Genomic DNA, 15138 nt, shown 5'->3' on the forward strand with positions numbered 1-15138 from the left:
GGATCTCCAAAACCCCTTCCTACCTGGAAACTTGAATTCTTGCCGTCCACTTGCAAAGTGGGGAAGATGAGGGAATTTTCCAGATTTGTTTTCTTTTAGTGATGCTAAAGAGCAATAAGAATAATTAAGTGTCTTACACATGCCGAGCAGGAAGGGGGGGAGAGTGCCCCTCTGGCTCTATCCTTGCCTTGGCCATGTAGCCCTGGGGTCTGCCCTCTTTTATTAGCTTTAGATCCTTTGTATTTGATTTAATTCTAGACCACCAACTTCCCAAACAGCCCAGGAGAAGGTGCATAGATGCAGTAAGGTGACTCTGATAGAATTAGGAATAAATATCAAAATCATGGTGCTTCCTCCTTGGTTCATCCCGATGTTCTGCTTGAGTAGCAGATAGAATTTTGAGCCTCCTGGAGGCCAGAGCGAGAACAGAAGGAGACACTTAACTGCTTTTCCATAGAACTGTTCCTGTGTCTAAGCTCTGAAAAGAATTTGCCCTGGGTCCCCACTTTCTTTTATAGAAACCCCAGAGAAAAAAAAAAATTAAAAGGATCCTTTCTTGCCGAGTGCATTGTGAAAGCACCTGCAGATGAATCAAAAAATTTGACAGTCTGACTAGGTTCTTCATCATCCGAAAGCAACACTTCCTTTACCCATGCCTTAGAAATTAGATAAACGTCACTCAGTGAGCATAAGCTTTCGCAGCTGACCATTATTTACAAATCAGCTGCACGTAAATCCCTGTACCCACTTTGCATAGCGGCGTGGCAGTCTGCCTCGAGTGTCTCAACACAGCCAGCAACCCTGCTTCTCCAAACTCATCCTGAGACAAATTCATTCTGATCAAGAGAGACATAAATATAAAAATGCTTACGGTGGCATTATTTACAAAGGAAAATGTCTCTAAACTGTATTCATGTTGAAGGCTACGGGATTAAATCATATTACTTCTTTACAATGAATTACTTTGCAGCCCTTAAGAGGAAGTGGATGTTTTGGTGTGGAAAATCTTCAAAGAATGTTAAGTAAGAGAAGAAGGGGCACCCTAGGTATTAAGTGCTTCTATTTCTATTATTAAAAAGATGCAGAGATACAATTTATGAATCTAGATATGTGCTTTTAGGTACCTTCTTGCATTTTTTTTTTCTGGAAGGAACCTATTAATAGCAGTTTCCTCTGGGCAGGAAGATTGAGAGTCTTGAGAGGAAGGGAGACCGACTAGTCATGGCTCATTTTTATCATCTGGACATTAGCTTCCAGCAGTTTAAAGCCTGGACTCCAGAGTCTGAATACCTGTGTTCAAATCCCAGCTCTACCATTTACTAGCTGTGTGACCTTTAGGTTAACTTAACCTTTCTGTTGCTCACATGTAATAAGGGTGAGTAACACCTTCCTTGTTGGATTGTTGTTATTAGATAAATGAACAGGGTAAAGTGCAGAACAGCCTACATGATGCCATATTTGTGTTTTAAAGGAGAGATTGTGTCTAACCAGCGGAGCCCATGATTTCTGTGGAAGGGCTTTAGAAAATATGTTGCTGCTTCTGGCGTCTTATGTTGCTAGAAGATTATGCTGGAGGCAGGGACTACAAAGCGCCCATCCTGTTTTCGTTGACATGTTATGCCACCTTGGCTATCTCTTGGGGAGGACACTACCTTGGATTGAGGATAGCCTGCCCTGCTAAGAAGTCCCTGAACCCATTTCATTTTCCAGTTTCTCTCCTCCCCTCCCAGTGGACGTTCAAGTCAGGAGCAGAACATGCCCTAGGCCAGGTGGAAAATCTATGAGTGGAAAACTCCACATTCTCAACTCAAGGACAGAGAGGGACTGTCCAGAAGTTCAAAGAAGAGAGCGTGTCCACAGCCATGTTGCGGGCAGTGTGTGTGTTCATATGACTCTGCTTTGCTTTTGAAAGAGAGAGTAACAGACCTGGGCAAGGCTAGAGTAGGAGGGTCCTCTTACCTGGAGCTCCGGAATCTCAGGGCATAATGACACCCGGGTGTGCACAGGCCCTAGGAGCACAGGGCTCTGTTCAGAATGCCTTGCTTTCCTTCTTTCTTGCCTATGCTTTGGGGGAAGGGCTGGAGTACTTTGACTCTGAGACCCTTCTTGGAAGTTGGCCACCCTTGGGTCAGGTTGGAGCCGCTCTCAGTGGCCACATAGTGACTCCAGAGAGGTGGGGAGGAGGCTCTGGTTCCTTCAGATCTGCTGAATTAGGAGGCTCGCTGTCACCGTGTGCAATGTAGAGCTGGTCTGCTACACCTCATGCCTTGAGTCAGTGCTCGGTCTGGTCCACCCTCTGTCTCTGCCCTCTTGGGCACCGGAGTCTCTTTATCCATTTGGCCATTGGTCCCTGCTCTCCATCTATCTGTCACATCCAACTGTGCCTCCATCTGCCCTTGCGTGCCTCCACCCCTCCTTCCTTCCTCCAGCCATCTGCCAGCCTCCCTGTCCATCCTGTAGACTGCGGGTGTGTCTCTGTCCCTGCTCCTCTGCACCATGGGAGGATGAGCCTCCATCCAAGGGTCCATCCTGGCCTCCATCTGTTGTAGCCTGCCTTGCCATCCTGCTGTCCTCCTGCCGGCTGCAGAGCCCGCCCCTGGCCTTTCCAGTGTCCCTCACTCCTACGGGCCACGCCAGGGTCGCTTGGGTTGCAGGGCGCCTCAGCAGAATCGCCGGCACCCAGCGTGGGCCTGCCTTTGGAGGGCGCCTGGCTGGCGGTGCCCTGGCTGGCGGCTGGGCTGCAGCCTGCTCCGGCTGCCAGGGCGGGACTGGGCTGCAGCGGGTGGTGGCGGGGCCCTGCCCCTGGCCCTGGTAGCGATGCTCTGGCCCGCGGGTGGCAGGCGGCCGGGGCGGGGCGGGGCTCGGGGCGGCCGGGGCGGGGCGGGGCGGCCGGGGCGGGGCGGGGCTCTGGGCGGGGCTCTGGGCGGGGCTCTGGGCGGGGCTCTGGGCGGGGCTCTGGGCGGGGCTCTGGGCGGGGCGGGGCGGCCGGGTGACTCAGCGGCGCCCCCGGGTCCGCGCGTCCGCGGCCTGGCAGGCGGGGCGGAGAAGATGGCGCTGCCCCCGGCCGCCGCGCCCCCCGCCGGGGCCCGGGAGTCGCCGGAGCCGCCGGCCTCCGCCGCGGAGCCTCCGGGGCTGCCCCTGCCGTCGGCGCTGCGGCCCGAGCCGGGCGGGGTCCCGCTGCACTCGCCCTGGACCTTCTGGCTGGACAGGTGAGGGGCGCGGGCGCCGCCGCTTTGTCTCGGCCGGAGGTGGCCGGGCCGCCGCGCCTCAGCGCCGCAGTCCACAAGTTTCGGCTGCACCCCTCCGCGCCCCGGGCCAGCGCCAGGGACCGGGCGGGCGAGCGGGCGGAGGGTCCTCGGCGGACCGCGCTGTCCTGCTGCCCCGGACGCCCCCGGAGCTGTGACAGCAGCGGGCAGAGTTGGCCAGTCCTGGCAGCGCGGCCGCGGTGACACCTTCTCCTTCCCCGTCCCCCGCCTCCTGCGGAGCCGCCGCGCGCTGGGATTCCACGGAGTCGCTCTCCCCTTGCCCGCGAGGGACAGCCGTAGCCCCCTCAGGGACAGCCGTAGCCCCCTCAGGGACGGCCGTAGCCCCCTCAGGGACAGCCGTAGCCCCCTCAGGGACAGCCGTAGCCCCCTCAGGGACAGCCGTAGCCCCCTCAGGGACAGTAGCCGCTCCTCAGAGAGGCCCAGAGTACCGCTGGCGTCCGCCCGGCAGCCCCCTCCTCGGCGCCCACCTGTCCCGCCTAGTGTCCTTCGTGGCGCTCAGCGGGACCTGGGCCACCGCGAACTTGTTTATCTCCGGTCCTCAGGGCCTCCCGCAGTCGAGGGTCACGGAGCCCGGCTTTTTTTGGACGCTTGAAAAAAATCCCAGGACCTAGAACTGTGCCCAGGGACACGGGAAAATGTTGAGGAGAGAATAGACCTGGGAGTGCACAGCCCTTCTCTGGGTCCCACGGGGGCCAGTGAGGACCCCTCAGGGTGGACCCCCAAAGCCTGTGGAAACTCTGCTGGAACTGGGGGCTACCGCGGTCAGGGGGCAGGGGGAGAATGTGAGTGATAAAATTGTATGAGACAGTTCCACAGAAGACACGGCTGTGGTTTCAAAGAGCCTTATATGAACCAGAGGCAAGATTTTCAGAAGGTGGCATGTCACTTTCTAAAGACAAACAGGGTCCCTTCTTCCTAGTGGAACTAGCACCCATCTCTGAAGAGCTGACACTTGCAGCCAGTTTGTTTTCTGAGGACCCAAATTTGTTGCCGGGTGGGAGAAATGGAGTGAGTCTGGCTTTGGAAACATTTTCACTTTCGCTATGGGGTTATGGGATGGCTGTGGGCACGCTGCAGCCGGTCTGACCAGGTGCCTTCACTTTCCGAGCTGTGCTGTATTCGGGCTGTTTGGTGGTACCTGCCTTCACCTCATCAAAACTCCACCCATGTCCTAAATTGTGGATGCCCAGGACCCAGGGAAAGAACATGTGAAGAAAGTTTCTTTTTAAGCCGGTCAAAATTCAGTCTACACCACAGAACAACACCTTGTAGGAATGGTCTGAGACTTTTAGTATCCTATGACCACACACAGTTTTTAAGAATTTCTAGTATCTTTTAAGATAAGAATATGGAACTTTAGCGAGGACCCAAATGGTGTCTTTCCTACTGCTGATTTGCCCATTTTTTTTCCCTCTGAAGTCAGTCATCAACTGAAGTATGTTATTGCCACACTGTCAAATCTTTAATAGAAACAGCCGTGTTCATTTAGAAGTCATAATTAGTTTCCTCGCTGTGCATAAGAATTCATTTTGCCTAATCAATCATCTCATGATTTTTATTGGACTTTTTTGATTTTTCGGGGAATGCTCTGTATTCATGTGGGCTGCTCCCCCTTCCCCTGAGGACTGTAAACACACCATGTTCTAGGAGTTCGTTTGTAACTCTCCTAGAAGTAACATTTGCGGAGCCTGGAAGGAGAGCCTCCCTGGGCCACCCTCACTGCAAGCGCTGCCCAATTAACCTCGGGGGACCTCCATTGTGATTCTGTAGCACCCAGCTACCTAACATTCCCCCTGCGCCTGCCTCCCTGCATTCCAGTCTGCTGCGTGGGGAGGATGAGCAAGTCTGGGCCTCCCCAGCCGTCTGGCTGCTCAGAGCTCTCTTCTGAGGGTTCCCTGAGGGCACTGACTGCAAAACCCCACCAGGCGCCCAGCCTGGAGGAAGTGCTCAACAACTCTTGACTCTTAACTTCACGCTTGCCAGGATCCCAAGTTACCAGCTCCTCCCACACCCCCGCCAAGGTCTCTGGAGCAACTTATGAGAATTCAGTAGGAGGAAGGCAGCAGGCTAGATTCACTGGCCCCCTGGGTGAATTGGAGATGCTTCATCAAAGTTATTTGCATTTCCAAATAACTTTAAGTAATGGCTTGGGGTTTTTGTTTGTTTTGTTGTTGTTGGGTTTTTTAAAAAATATTTTTTAGTTTTTTTTTTAGGCGGACACAATATTGTTATTTTTATGTGGTGGTGAGGATGGAACCCAGTGCCTCACGCATGCCAGGCGAGTGCACTACCACTTGAGCCACGTCCCAGCCCTTGTCGTTGTTTTGGTTTGTTTTAAGGGAGAGGTATAGGATGAAGCATTTTGGACTGAGACAGAGGGTGAGGAGGTTTCTCCCCCATTGCTGATATTTCTAACCCAGCCCTTTCTGGATTCTTGGAGGCCACTCTGCTTCCTGTGTGTTTCCCTGGTACCCCCTCCTTCTGAGTTGTCCCCCTGGACTCCTCCGACTGGGGCCTCAACTCCACCTGAAGCCCTCCCCCTCCAACTGTCCTTGTGGACCCAGCTCCTGCTGCCTGTCCCCGTGAGGTCTAATGCTCTCCCACCTAATAGTGCGGAAGTGCCTCCTCCATTCCTGCTCCTCTGAGCTCAGGCAGGAGAGATGGAACTCCATCTCCCGGTGCTCCATCCCAGATCCTGGAGTCACCTGTAACTGCTGCACCCAGAGCAGAAGCCAGAAGGGTCTCCCACAGCCACAGCTGTGCTTCCTGCTCCAGTTCATACCTCCCTGCTCCCATTGCCCCCTCTCCCCCACACTGACCCCTGGCTCTCCCTCCAGCATCCCCTAAGGCCTTTGCCAAGGTCCTCCTGCTGCCCAGAGGCTCCTCCCACTGCCCTGTGCTAGGTCACTTGCCCTGGGAGGCTCTGCTCCCCAGAACTTCCCTGATGTCGTGGCCCACACATGCTGACATGTGTGCCCAGCACACCCCTCTTTATTCTCTCTGTGGTGTTACCATCATTTGTGGTCTTCTGTCACTGGGATGTCACCTGAGGGCACCAGGGTCTCACTCCCTGATGCTGGCTCCTGGCCTAGCCCTGCCTGCAAGGTCAGTTTTCAAGGCGTTGAACACTTCCCTCGGCAGCACTGCCCTTCCCAGAAGTGACAGGGGCTCCTTGCACCCTGGTGATGATTCGCAGGTTACCACCTCTAGCCCCGGCTCCCTTCCGAGTTCTGGACACTTCTGAGAGCCAAGGAAGTCCGCAGATGCTTTCAATGTCGTCCTGGTGATCAGTGACCGAGTGAGCGGCTTTCTCTGCACCCTCTTTTTTTTCTGCCCCTGTGTGGCTCAGGCCCACCACACCCTCTGCCTTCCATTTGGTCCTTGAATCTTCTGTCCCAGGTGTCCTGCTCTGACCTGTCCATGACCCTTTGAAACTTGCCCAAGTCGAAGCCATCCCCTCCTCTCTGTGTCTGTCCCTCTGTTTACAGGCCCTGGTCAGCACCAGCCTCGTTGCCCAGAGCCTGTTGGGCTACCTGCCTGCTTCCCAGCTACTCCCTCCTCCAGGGCCCTGACCGGGCTGGCCTGGCTGGCCTTCCGTCAGGGTCCACCTGCTGTCACTGTTCATAGACACCTCTCTGCTACTCAGTGGAGTTTAACTGCCACTCCCGCAGGTGTGTGGTCCAGGGGGTGGAGGAGGGAGGATCCTGGACCTGGGCCTCTATCTGAACAGCTCTGAGCAGTGGTAGGACATTGGTTTATTTATAGACACCGGCTATATTAATCGGAAGAAAAAATTTGCTTTTTTTTTTTTTAAAAGAAAATCTCAGATTTAGAGATTGTGGTGGAAATTCACAGATATCAGTGTTTTAAGCGTGCAGGCCACATGCAGTTGAGTGTTGTCACCTAGCTCTCGCCAGCTCCCACACACGGCTCGGTCTGTATTTCTGGGGAGGCGGAGCCCACAACAGACCTCTGGCCCTTTTCTCAGCTGAACTGTGGACTTGGCAACTAGTAAAGTTGGACTCATGAGGTTCCTGCTGCCTGGGGTGCCCTTCTCCCCCTTGTCTTCCTGGAAAATAATTTTAAAAACCTGTCCTGCCTCCTTCAAGCCCAGGGGTCCTGACCACCCTGTTCCCCTCTGGCCTTCCCACGGCATTTTTATAGGCTAATACTTGTATCATGGACAAGTACCTGTATCCACCCCTCACTCTTGGCTGCAAGACCCTGCACTGGCTGTGTCTGTGACTCTAGGAGTGCACATTGCAGTGCCTGGCACACAGTAGGTGCTTAGCGAGGTTGTGCAGGTTCCATGTTGGGTCACAGGGGTGAGCTGTCACATACCGTCACCAGTCCTGCCTCGTTGGGTTAGCTGCACCAGGTTTGTGCATCTCAGTGTGAAAGTTCCTCCTGCACTTCCATCAGGGCCACCAGGCTGTGCTAATTAGAATGCAAGACCCCAGACCCGCTCCATCAGCCCTCGCAGAGGCAGCTGGATTTACAGCCAACACCTCAGGCCTCCACACTGGGGAGTCCCTGCTCTGGGTATTGACCGTACCAGTGGCCATTACTGTGGTGGGAGAGGAGATGGCAAAGATGGCTACAACAAGTAGCCCCAGGAGGGACAGCTCACATGCCATGTGCTTCAGTAGCATCGGCAGACGGTACAGAGAGGCATGAGCGATAGGGACCCTCCTTACAGGGAGCGGGAGGTGCTTCTGGGGGCAAGCAATGGTGTGGCCCATACAGCAGACCTGACATGGGGAGGTGAGGTGGGCTTCCCAGGGACCCCAGACTCATCTTTATTCACAGAGCAGCCTCCAGGAGTGAGGCCAGGGGAAGAGGCTGTGTGGTGGGCCACAGTGTGCAGGCAGAGTGGCTCTGCTGCCGCTTCTCTGGCTTCCTCCCCTTTTTGCCCTCTGAAATCTTAAAATGGCCAAGGATGTTATTCTGAGTTACTCTGGATAGATCTCTCTGGCAGGAAGAAGCCGTCCCCTGGGGACTCAGCCTTTCCCACTGCGGGTCAGCGGCTGCTTCTTACAAAATGGCCAGGGGCCTCCAGTGGCCTCACTCGGGAAGGTCACTAATCCCTAGTGGGTAATATTGCAGGTGGCATTTACTCTCTCGAACCCAAGGCTGTGGGCGAGACTTAAGCTTTAGCACATGGGATGCTGCAAGGGTCAGCCTTCTTTAGCTGATTTGTAAATCTCCATGTTTATTTGATTGTTTCCTCTCCATCTCTCATGCTCCCTTCCACCCAGACTGGGTACAGAGGGTGAACTGTTTATCAAGCTGGAAAGAGCCTCAGGGGCTACCGCCAAGGAACTATGTGATGGACCAGGAGTGGTAGGAGATGGAGGGATCAACACCGAATCAGCATGCAGAGCCAAACCCTTGGATGACACGGGTCGTCTCGACAGATGCATTATTAGCTGTCAATAACAGGCTCGGATGAACTTCGTATGTGACTCATCCCCCAACAGGAAGCTGATGTAGCCGCAAGCCACAGATCTATCTAAAAGTGATTATAGTGACAGCTTCTTTAATGGAGTGAATGATGGACGAGGGGCTTAGTAAGGCAGCTGGGCCTGTGCAGACTCTCCCCCGGCCAGCAGAGCTGGGGTGGATGGCAGTCCACAGGAGCCTGCCTTTAAAGTCTCCCCCAAAAGTTTGGTTCTCTTGGCTGAAAGGAAACCATCTCCCATCTGAGGTGAAATGTTTTCATCATTCTTTATTTTTTTTCCACAAAATATTGTGTGCATGCACCCTGGAGGCTTGTGTCCGGAAAGGAGGCATACCATGCTGTGTGACATCCTAAGTGTCTCTTTCCAGTGTGCACTGTTGGCAGGAAGTGTGCGTCACTCCTGCGTGTTCAGCATGGGGGGAAGCCCTGTGCAGAACCAGCCACAAAACCCTCGTCATATGAAGTAGGAGGACTCCACAACCCTCCCAGGAGGAAGAAGGGACCCCACAGAAGTAACTTATCTGAGGTCACACAGCAATAAAAAGATCAGAAACAGTCTTTGCATTAAGGACTGCATGACCCCAAGCACCAGGGTCCCCGACCCCCCCGAACACTGCTTCCCTATGCCTATGAATGGTGCATGGAGCATAATTCTCCCCAGCCCCAAACGTGGGAACTGGGCCTGCCACTGAATTTCACAGATGGGGAGACGGAGGGCCAGTGACATGGGAGATCATTAAGCCAGGGACCCCCTGCTTCAGAATTTGCAGAGAGCCTGCCCGAAAACACATGTTGGAGTCTGTTGCAGACTCTCCTTCGGGGCAATGGGGCTCCTGTCCTGAGGTTCTGGTTTTACCAGCTGAGCCCAGGAGGACAGTGAGGGCTGCGTCCTTCTTACGATGCCGTCACTCACGGGTCTTCCCCTCTGGGCGCCTTGCACTGGCCTACACCGGCCGGCGCATCTCAAATCGAGGGTCTGGAGGTGCATCTCTAACGAGCTTCCAGCTCTAACGATGGTGCGTGGTGACTGATCACACCCTCAGTGACAGTCAAGTAGGTGTGAGGAGGCTTGCTCGGTGCCCACTTTCTCAGAGGCCCCTCCAGGTTTTCAGATGGCTGGTGTGGGGTGCCACGGCCTCTGCAGCTGGCCAGGAGCTCACAAAGCCCCCTTGTTCTTGAAAGCTGGGGCTGACGGAGAAGGCAGGGTAGGAGGGTGCAGGGCAGCTGGGGCTGTGCTGGGTGCAGAATGTGTTGGTGGCCCCAGGGGACGTGTCCAGGGTGGCTCGTCCTGATTCAGGCCCTATCTCTGCAGCTGCGATTACACATCTGGGCAGGCTCCCATTCCACCCTCAGACTTGGTTTCCATACCTGCAAAGTGGGGTTCCAGTGAGACAGTGTGTGCCTGTGGGGCTGGATGAGTAGTCCTCTCATTTATCGGGCACTTGGCATTTCCTAAATAAGGAAGCAATGAAATGCTCTCAAGCATTGGGGACTTAAATCAAGCTAAGAGTTTCATCCTGACCGTGCTCAGGGACCTGCTTTAATGAGGAGCGCACGGGATTTGTAAACAGCTCGTTGCAGTCTTGTGTGTAAGTGGGGCTTAGGGGCCTGGAAACCACCGCAGGAACAGTTGGTCCAACATTATTGAATTTCCTGCCTTCTCCTATCTCTCCAAATGAGAAGGAAGTCGCACCAATCTCACATAGAGCTTAAGATGCATTTCCTATGACTCTGTCAAGCTCGAGAGATGGCAGTAATTTCAAGCTAGAGCTGGGAGCTTTGGTCTTAAGTAACATAGGCAGTTCCCCGATGCTGTACGTCCATCATCTGCTGGGCCCACCAAGGTCCTCTCCTCCCATGCACTGACCTGCAGAGCTTCTGAATCAGCCCTATCCACGTGGCAATGGCCTGCGCTGTGGCTGAGTCCCTGGGCTCAGGGAGGCTGCTACCTGGCATGCTTGCTTTTCTGACGCTGGATGTCGGAGGTCCCCAGCTGTGCATGTGACTCTCTTAGTCTCCATCCTTCTGCCTTGCACCTGTCTGTCCATCTCAGAGCTGATGATGGCCGTGTCCCCAGGGCTACGTGGGAGGTGTTCAGAGGCATGTGTCAAGCCCTGTGCAACATTATCTCACGTGATCCAAGCAGCACGGTAGTTGGTGGAGGTTTCTGGAAAGAGAGTGAGGGTCAGACTGGTCCCACAGCTGCTGAGTGGCAGAGCTGGGACTCGAACTCAGACCTGCTGATTCCTTTCAGTCCCCAAGTCCCCTGCTTCCACCTGTGGGTGGCCCTTGTTTGGTGCTTTATCTTCCTCTGTTGTCTGGCCCCCAAACACAAGGTCGTGGAGTTGTGGTCCCCCCAGATTGTGCTGCTCATTTCCCATTGGGGTGCCCTTATCTCCAGGGATCCTGGCATCTCTGCCCCGCTCCTCCCAGCAGAGTGGCAGACACCTGGTGTTGGAGGGTGGGCCTGGGAGGGAGGTGATCTCAAAGGGGGCAGAGAGGGGCTGTGAGGCCTGCTGTGGGGGAACACCCCGTTGACAGTGCCGGTTGGGTTTTTGTGGGAGACGGCCTCGTCCGCGGGGCCGATCATAGCACCAGAGCCAGACAGCGGAAGAAGAACCCAGATCTGCTACTAAAAACAGGCTCGCAAGCCTTGGCCTCCTCATCTGTGAAGTGGGGGTAGTGAAACAGTCCAGCAGGATTTCTGGAAGCAGTGGAGATGACCCGTGGTCAGTGAGAGCAAGCCTTTGTGTAGCGCTCTCAAGCGGAGGGGAAGTGTTGGTGGGCGATTCAGATCTCTTACCCTGCGCTGTCCAGGGGACCTTTGTCTTTCTGAGGCCATGTTCTGGGCTCCACCTGTGGGCTGTGTAGAATTCAGAGCAGGTGCAACGTGCTGGTCCCTGATTCTCGGCTACCCCTGGCTGTGGCCCCGTCTTCCAGGAAGGGACACAGGCAGTCTGTATTCCCCTCTTGACTTTCCTACCTGCCTTCACTCTTCCAGGCAGATGAAGAGGTCTGGGCCATTGCTTTTTTGCCTTTGGGGAGATCTGAGCAGGAGAGAGGGTTCTAGAAGTTTGAGAGGGTTCTAGGAGATATACCCCATGGCAACAAGGGCTTTGTCTAGAAGGGTCACCACAGGACCCCAGCAGCTAAAAGGTGTGCCTCATATCTTTGTCGAGTGGATTTTAAGCCTCTGAGACTGTGGCAGGGCTGCAGTAGCGGGGCTCAGCTTGGGCACTGAGGACTTTTGGACCAGGTGGTTCTCCATCACCAGGGCTTTGTGTCCTGTGCTACGGGGGGGTCAACAGCAGCCTGGCACGCCCTCCACCGTGCAACCAAGCAGTCTGCAGAGATGGCCAAAGATCCCTGGGGCGCAGTGTCACCCCTGAGTGCCATCCCTGGGCAGCCAAGCCTGATCAGCAGAAAGAGGGTTTCGATTTGGGTTCTGTTGGAGTCTGGGATTTGTAACATGAATGAACTCTTAAAGATAAGAGAATATCCTGTGTGCGTGTGACACTAGGAAGACGTCTCTTTCACTGACATCTGTCACAAACCCTGGCTTCTGGCGGTGACAGCTGACTGGTAGAGTGGCCCCAGAGAGAGTGTGGCTGCCTGCCTCAAAGCCGTGGCCCCTCCCACACCCAGCACTGCTACCTTAGGAAGCAGACATGGGACCCAGCGTGGCTTCTGGCTCCACTCTGATTCAGCAAGCCCAGGACAGACCAGCCAGCTTACAAGGCAGACGGTTTAGAACTCTCAGATCGCCTGCCCTTTTAAAATGGCTTCGGTGGCTATGGCCCAGTTTGGCTTGTGAAAGAAGTCTGAGGCTTGGGACTGAGGTATGAGCATGTTGGTGGTTTCCAGTGACCGTCCGAATCAGACGTGGTGACACAGGACACCAAGCCTCCTGCTGGCCAGCCGAGCCTTGCAGTTCTGACATCATTGTCCTGGTATTTTGCAACCTGGCTATTTATAAAACTTCCCAGCATCTGGAAGGAACCTCTAAATCATGAGTTCAGCCTCTTCCAGGAAGAAGTTAGGGAACTGAGTTTCTAGGGAACCTGACAGATCTCCTTGTTCGCCCCAGGGCTTCCGCACCGAGGATGTTCAAGTGTCAGTGCGAGACAGGCCTTCAGTGTGATCCTGTTGCCTTATCTGAGGACTCTCCCAGCCCTTCTGTGTTGGAAAGACACAGTTAGTACTGTTTCCTCTAAGAAAATCATATAGTCACAATCTGGCATTAAAAATGGGATTCAGAAAAACTAGAGGCCTTCCTGAGACCATGCCAAGAATCCACTGCAAAACACCTAGAAAGTTAAGTGTAGGCCTGGGGCCAAGTTCAGGGTTGACACGTGGTCAGCACACGCAAGACTCTGCTTCTATCCTCAGCACAAAACCCCAGTGTCTCTGCGACTTGATGGGCCAGCTCAGCAGCCTGGGATGGGAGCAGAAAATCCACAGGTGACCTGTATTCAGATCCAGCTTGTGTGCCCTGGGGCAAGCTATGAAGCCCTCTAACTCCAGCTGGCTCATCTGCACAGTGGTCATAAGTAACACTGACCACTGCATGAGCAGAATCGCCCAGGGTTCAGCGCTGAGTCGAGGTCAGATGCTTAGCACGTGTCAAGGACTTGGCACTACAGGGCTGGGGTGCACCCAGCATCGTGGTAGTGTGCTGGCCTGGCATGCACAGGCCCTGCGTTTGAGTCCCAGCAGCATTTAAAAAAAAAAAAAAAGAATTTAGCACATACGAATTAGCGGGTGGCATTGTTATAATAGTAAGTCTGGAAAGGGCTTTTATTCCACGGGTTTTTCCTGGGGTCTGGAAACTTCATATCTTCACAAACAGTACAACTGAGCAAACCTAATGCTCTGGAGTAATTTTCCCCTGCGCTGGACTAGGAGGAAAAGACCAGACTGGAGACAGAGCCACTTGGGAAGAGGCATCGGAAAAACATCGGTTCATTGATGATTTTTTAAGTTAAATGATAATATTCTCATATAGTATTTGCTGAAAGTGACACAATCCTGTATGAAGTATAACTTAAAAGTCGGTAAAAATTTGAACTACATCCTCTCCAAAATGAAAAAAATGCGAAATATGATCCTATCCTTGAGGTCTAACTCCCTCCCCCGTGTACAGCTAGGGATAGAGTCCTGTGTGTATTCTGTTGTATGCTTTGGGGGACCCAGGAATATATGGGTTTTTTTTGGGGGGGCGGGGGCATATTTGCTGGAACAGTCCAGCCAGACATTTAAAAGTAAGAAAACTGTATTGGAATAAATACCAAGAGATTTTCTGTCATAGCAGTAGAATTTTCATGGAGCGCTCTATTCAGAAGGAATGAGTATAATTTTCATTTTCTTCCCCATAATCTTTCATAATATAAACCAAAAAAGCTAAAAATTCCCATTCAATCGCCAAGTGTTATCTACCCAACTCGGTGCCTCAGCAACCACAAGCTCATCGCATCCGCAGCTGCTGAATTTCATCTGGGGTCCAGATCAGTAGCGAGGGGGTTTGGCACCTGGCTCTTTGCCACTGTGGAATGGTTGTTTTAGGCGTTAGCTCTGGGAAAAAAAATATACAATCGTGATGGTAATAGTGGAGTTGCTTTTTAAAAGCAAAAATCAGGCAAATATAATCACAACCAGAAAAGAGTATTGTAACACAGTGCCCCAGCGCCTTAGGGTAGATATCTCCAGACCCAAGCCCTGTGAGGTCCCTTGTGCCCCAGACTGGCCCATTAGGTCCTCATTTCTGACCTCCAGACTTCCAGGCACGAGTCTCTGTAGCCTGCCACGCCACCCTGCCCCGGCGTGCCCCTTGCCATCTCCTCTGCCTCTGAGCAAACCTGTGTGCTGTGTGCATCTCCAGCGTGCAGCGGCTAACCAGTGTCCATAAGGCGCGACATGCAGGGGTTCTGGGAGATGTGTCCCTGGGCTGGTGCTGGTTCCTCCTGCAGAGGTGTAGATCTGGAGGAGCATGGAGTGGGGGATGAATTCTGACCCCTGGATTGGCCCCCAGCTCTAGCATGAATGCTGGGAGCCACAGCGGGGCCAGGAACGCAGAGCCTGAGCATCTAAGGATCCCTGCAACCACCTGGCCGCACCCCCAGTCCCGGGAAGTGGTGCCTGGTGGAGCCCTTCCCATCCCCTGGGTGTGCTGATGACTAAATGTGTAGAATGTTGCCATCTGGTGGAGCATAGAGCACACTAAGGAGGAAGGCACTCTGACCACGGCCGGCACAGCCTGCTGCAGAACTAGCCTCGTCCCTTCTGAAGGCAGGCGTCGGGAACCTGCCAACTCAGGTGACTCAGGAGAGCGGTCGTTTAGTGATAGGCCCTTAGAGCAGCATGGCCCTGCGGTTTCCCAGGGGTGTGTGGTGTGACCACAGGTCTGCAGACGCC

The 15138-nt window shown here is 53.9% G+C and overlaps 1 protein-coding gene across 2 annotated transcripts in view; it reads left to right on the forward strand.

Annotated features, from left to right (window-relative positions):
- Nucleotides 1-3015: 3015 nt before the first annotated feature.
- The window catches only part of Eif4e3 (eukaryotic translation initiation factor 4E family member 3), a 30304-nt gene continuing 18181 nt past the window's right edge, over nucleotides 3016-15138 (forward strand). The window contains exon 1 of one of the 2 annotated variants that reach the window (XM_078033599.1): nucleotides 3016-3209. In XM_078033599.1, coding sequence (XP_077889725.1) covers nucleotides 3049-3209 — 161 coding nt within the window. In that variant the 5' untranslated portion in view covers nucleotides 3016-3048. The remainder of the gene's footprint in view (nucleotides 3210-15138) is intronic. The other variant, XM_078033598.1, reaches the window with a different exon arrangement.

This window comes from Ictidomys tridecemlineatus, chromosome 16, assembly GCF_052094955.1.
Source record: "Ictidomys tridecemlineatus isolate mIctTri1 chromosome 16, mIctTri1.hap1, whole genome shotgun sequence".
Classification (NCBI taxonomy): domain Eukaryota; kingdom Metazoa; phylum Chordata; class Mammalia; order Rodentia; family Sciuridae; genus Ictidomys; species Ictidomys tridecemlineatus.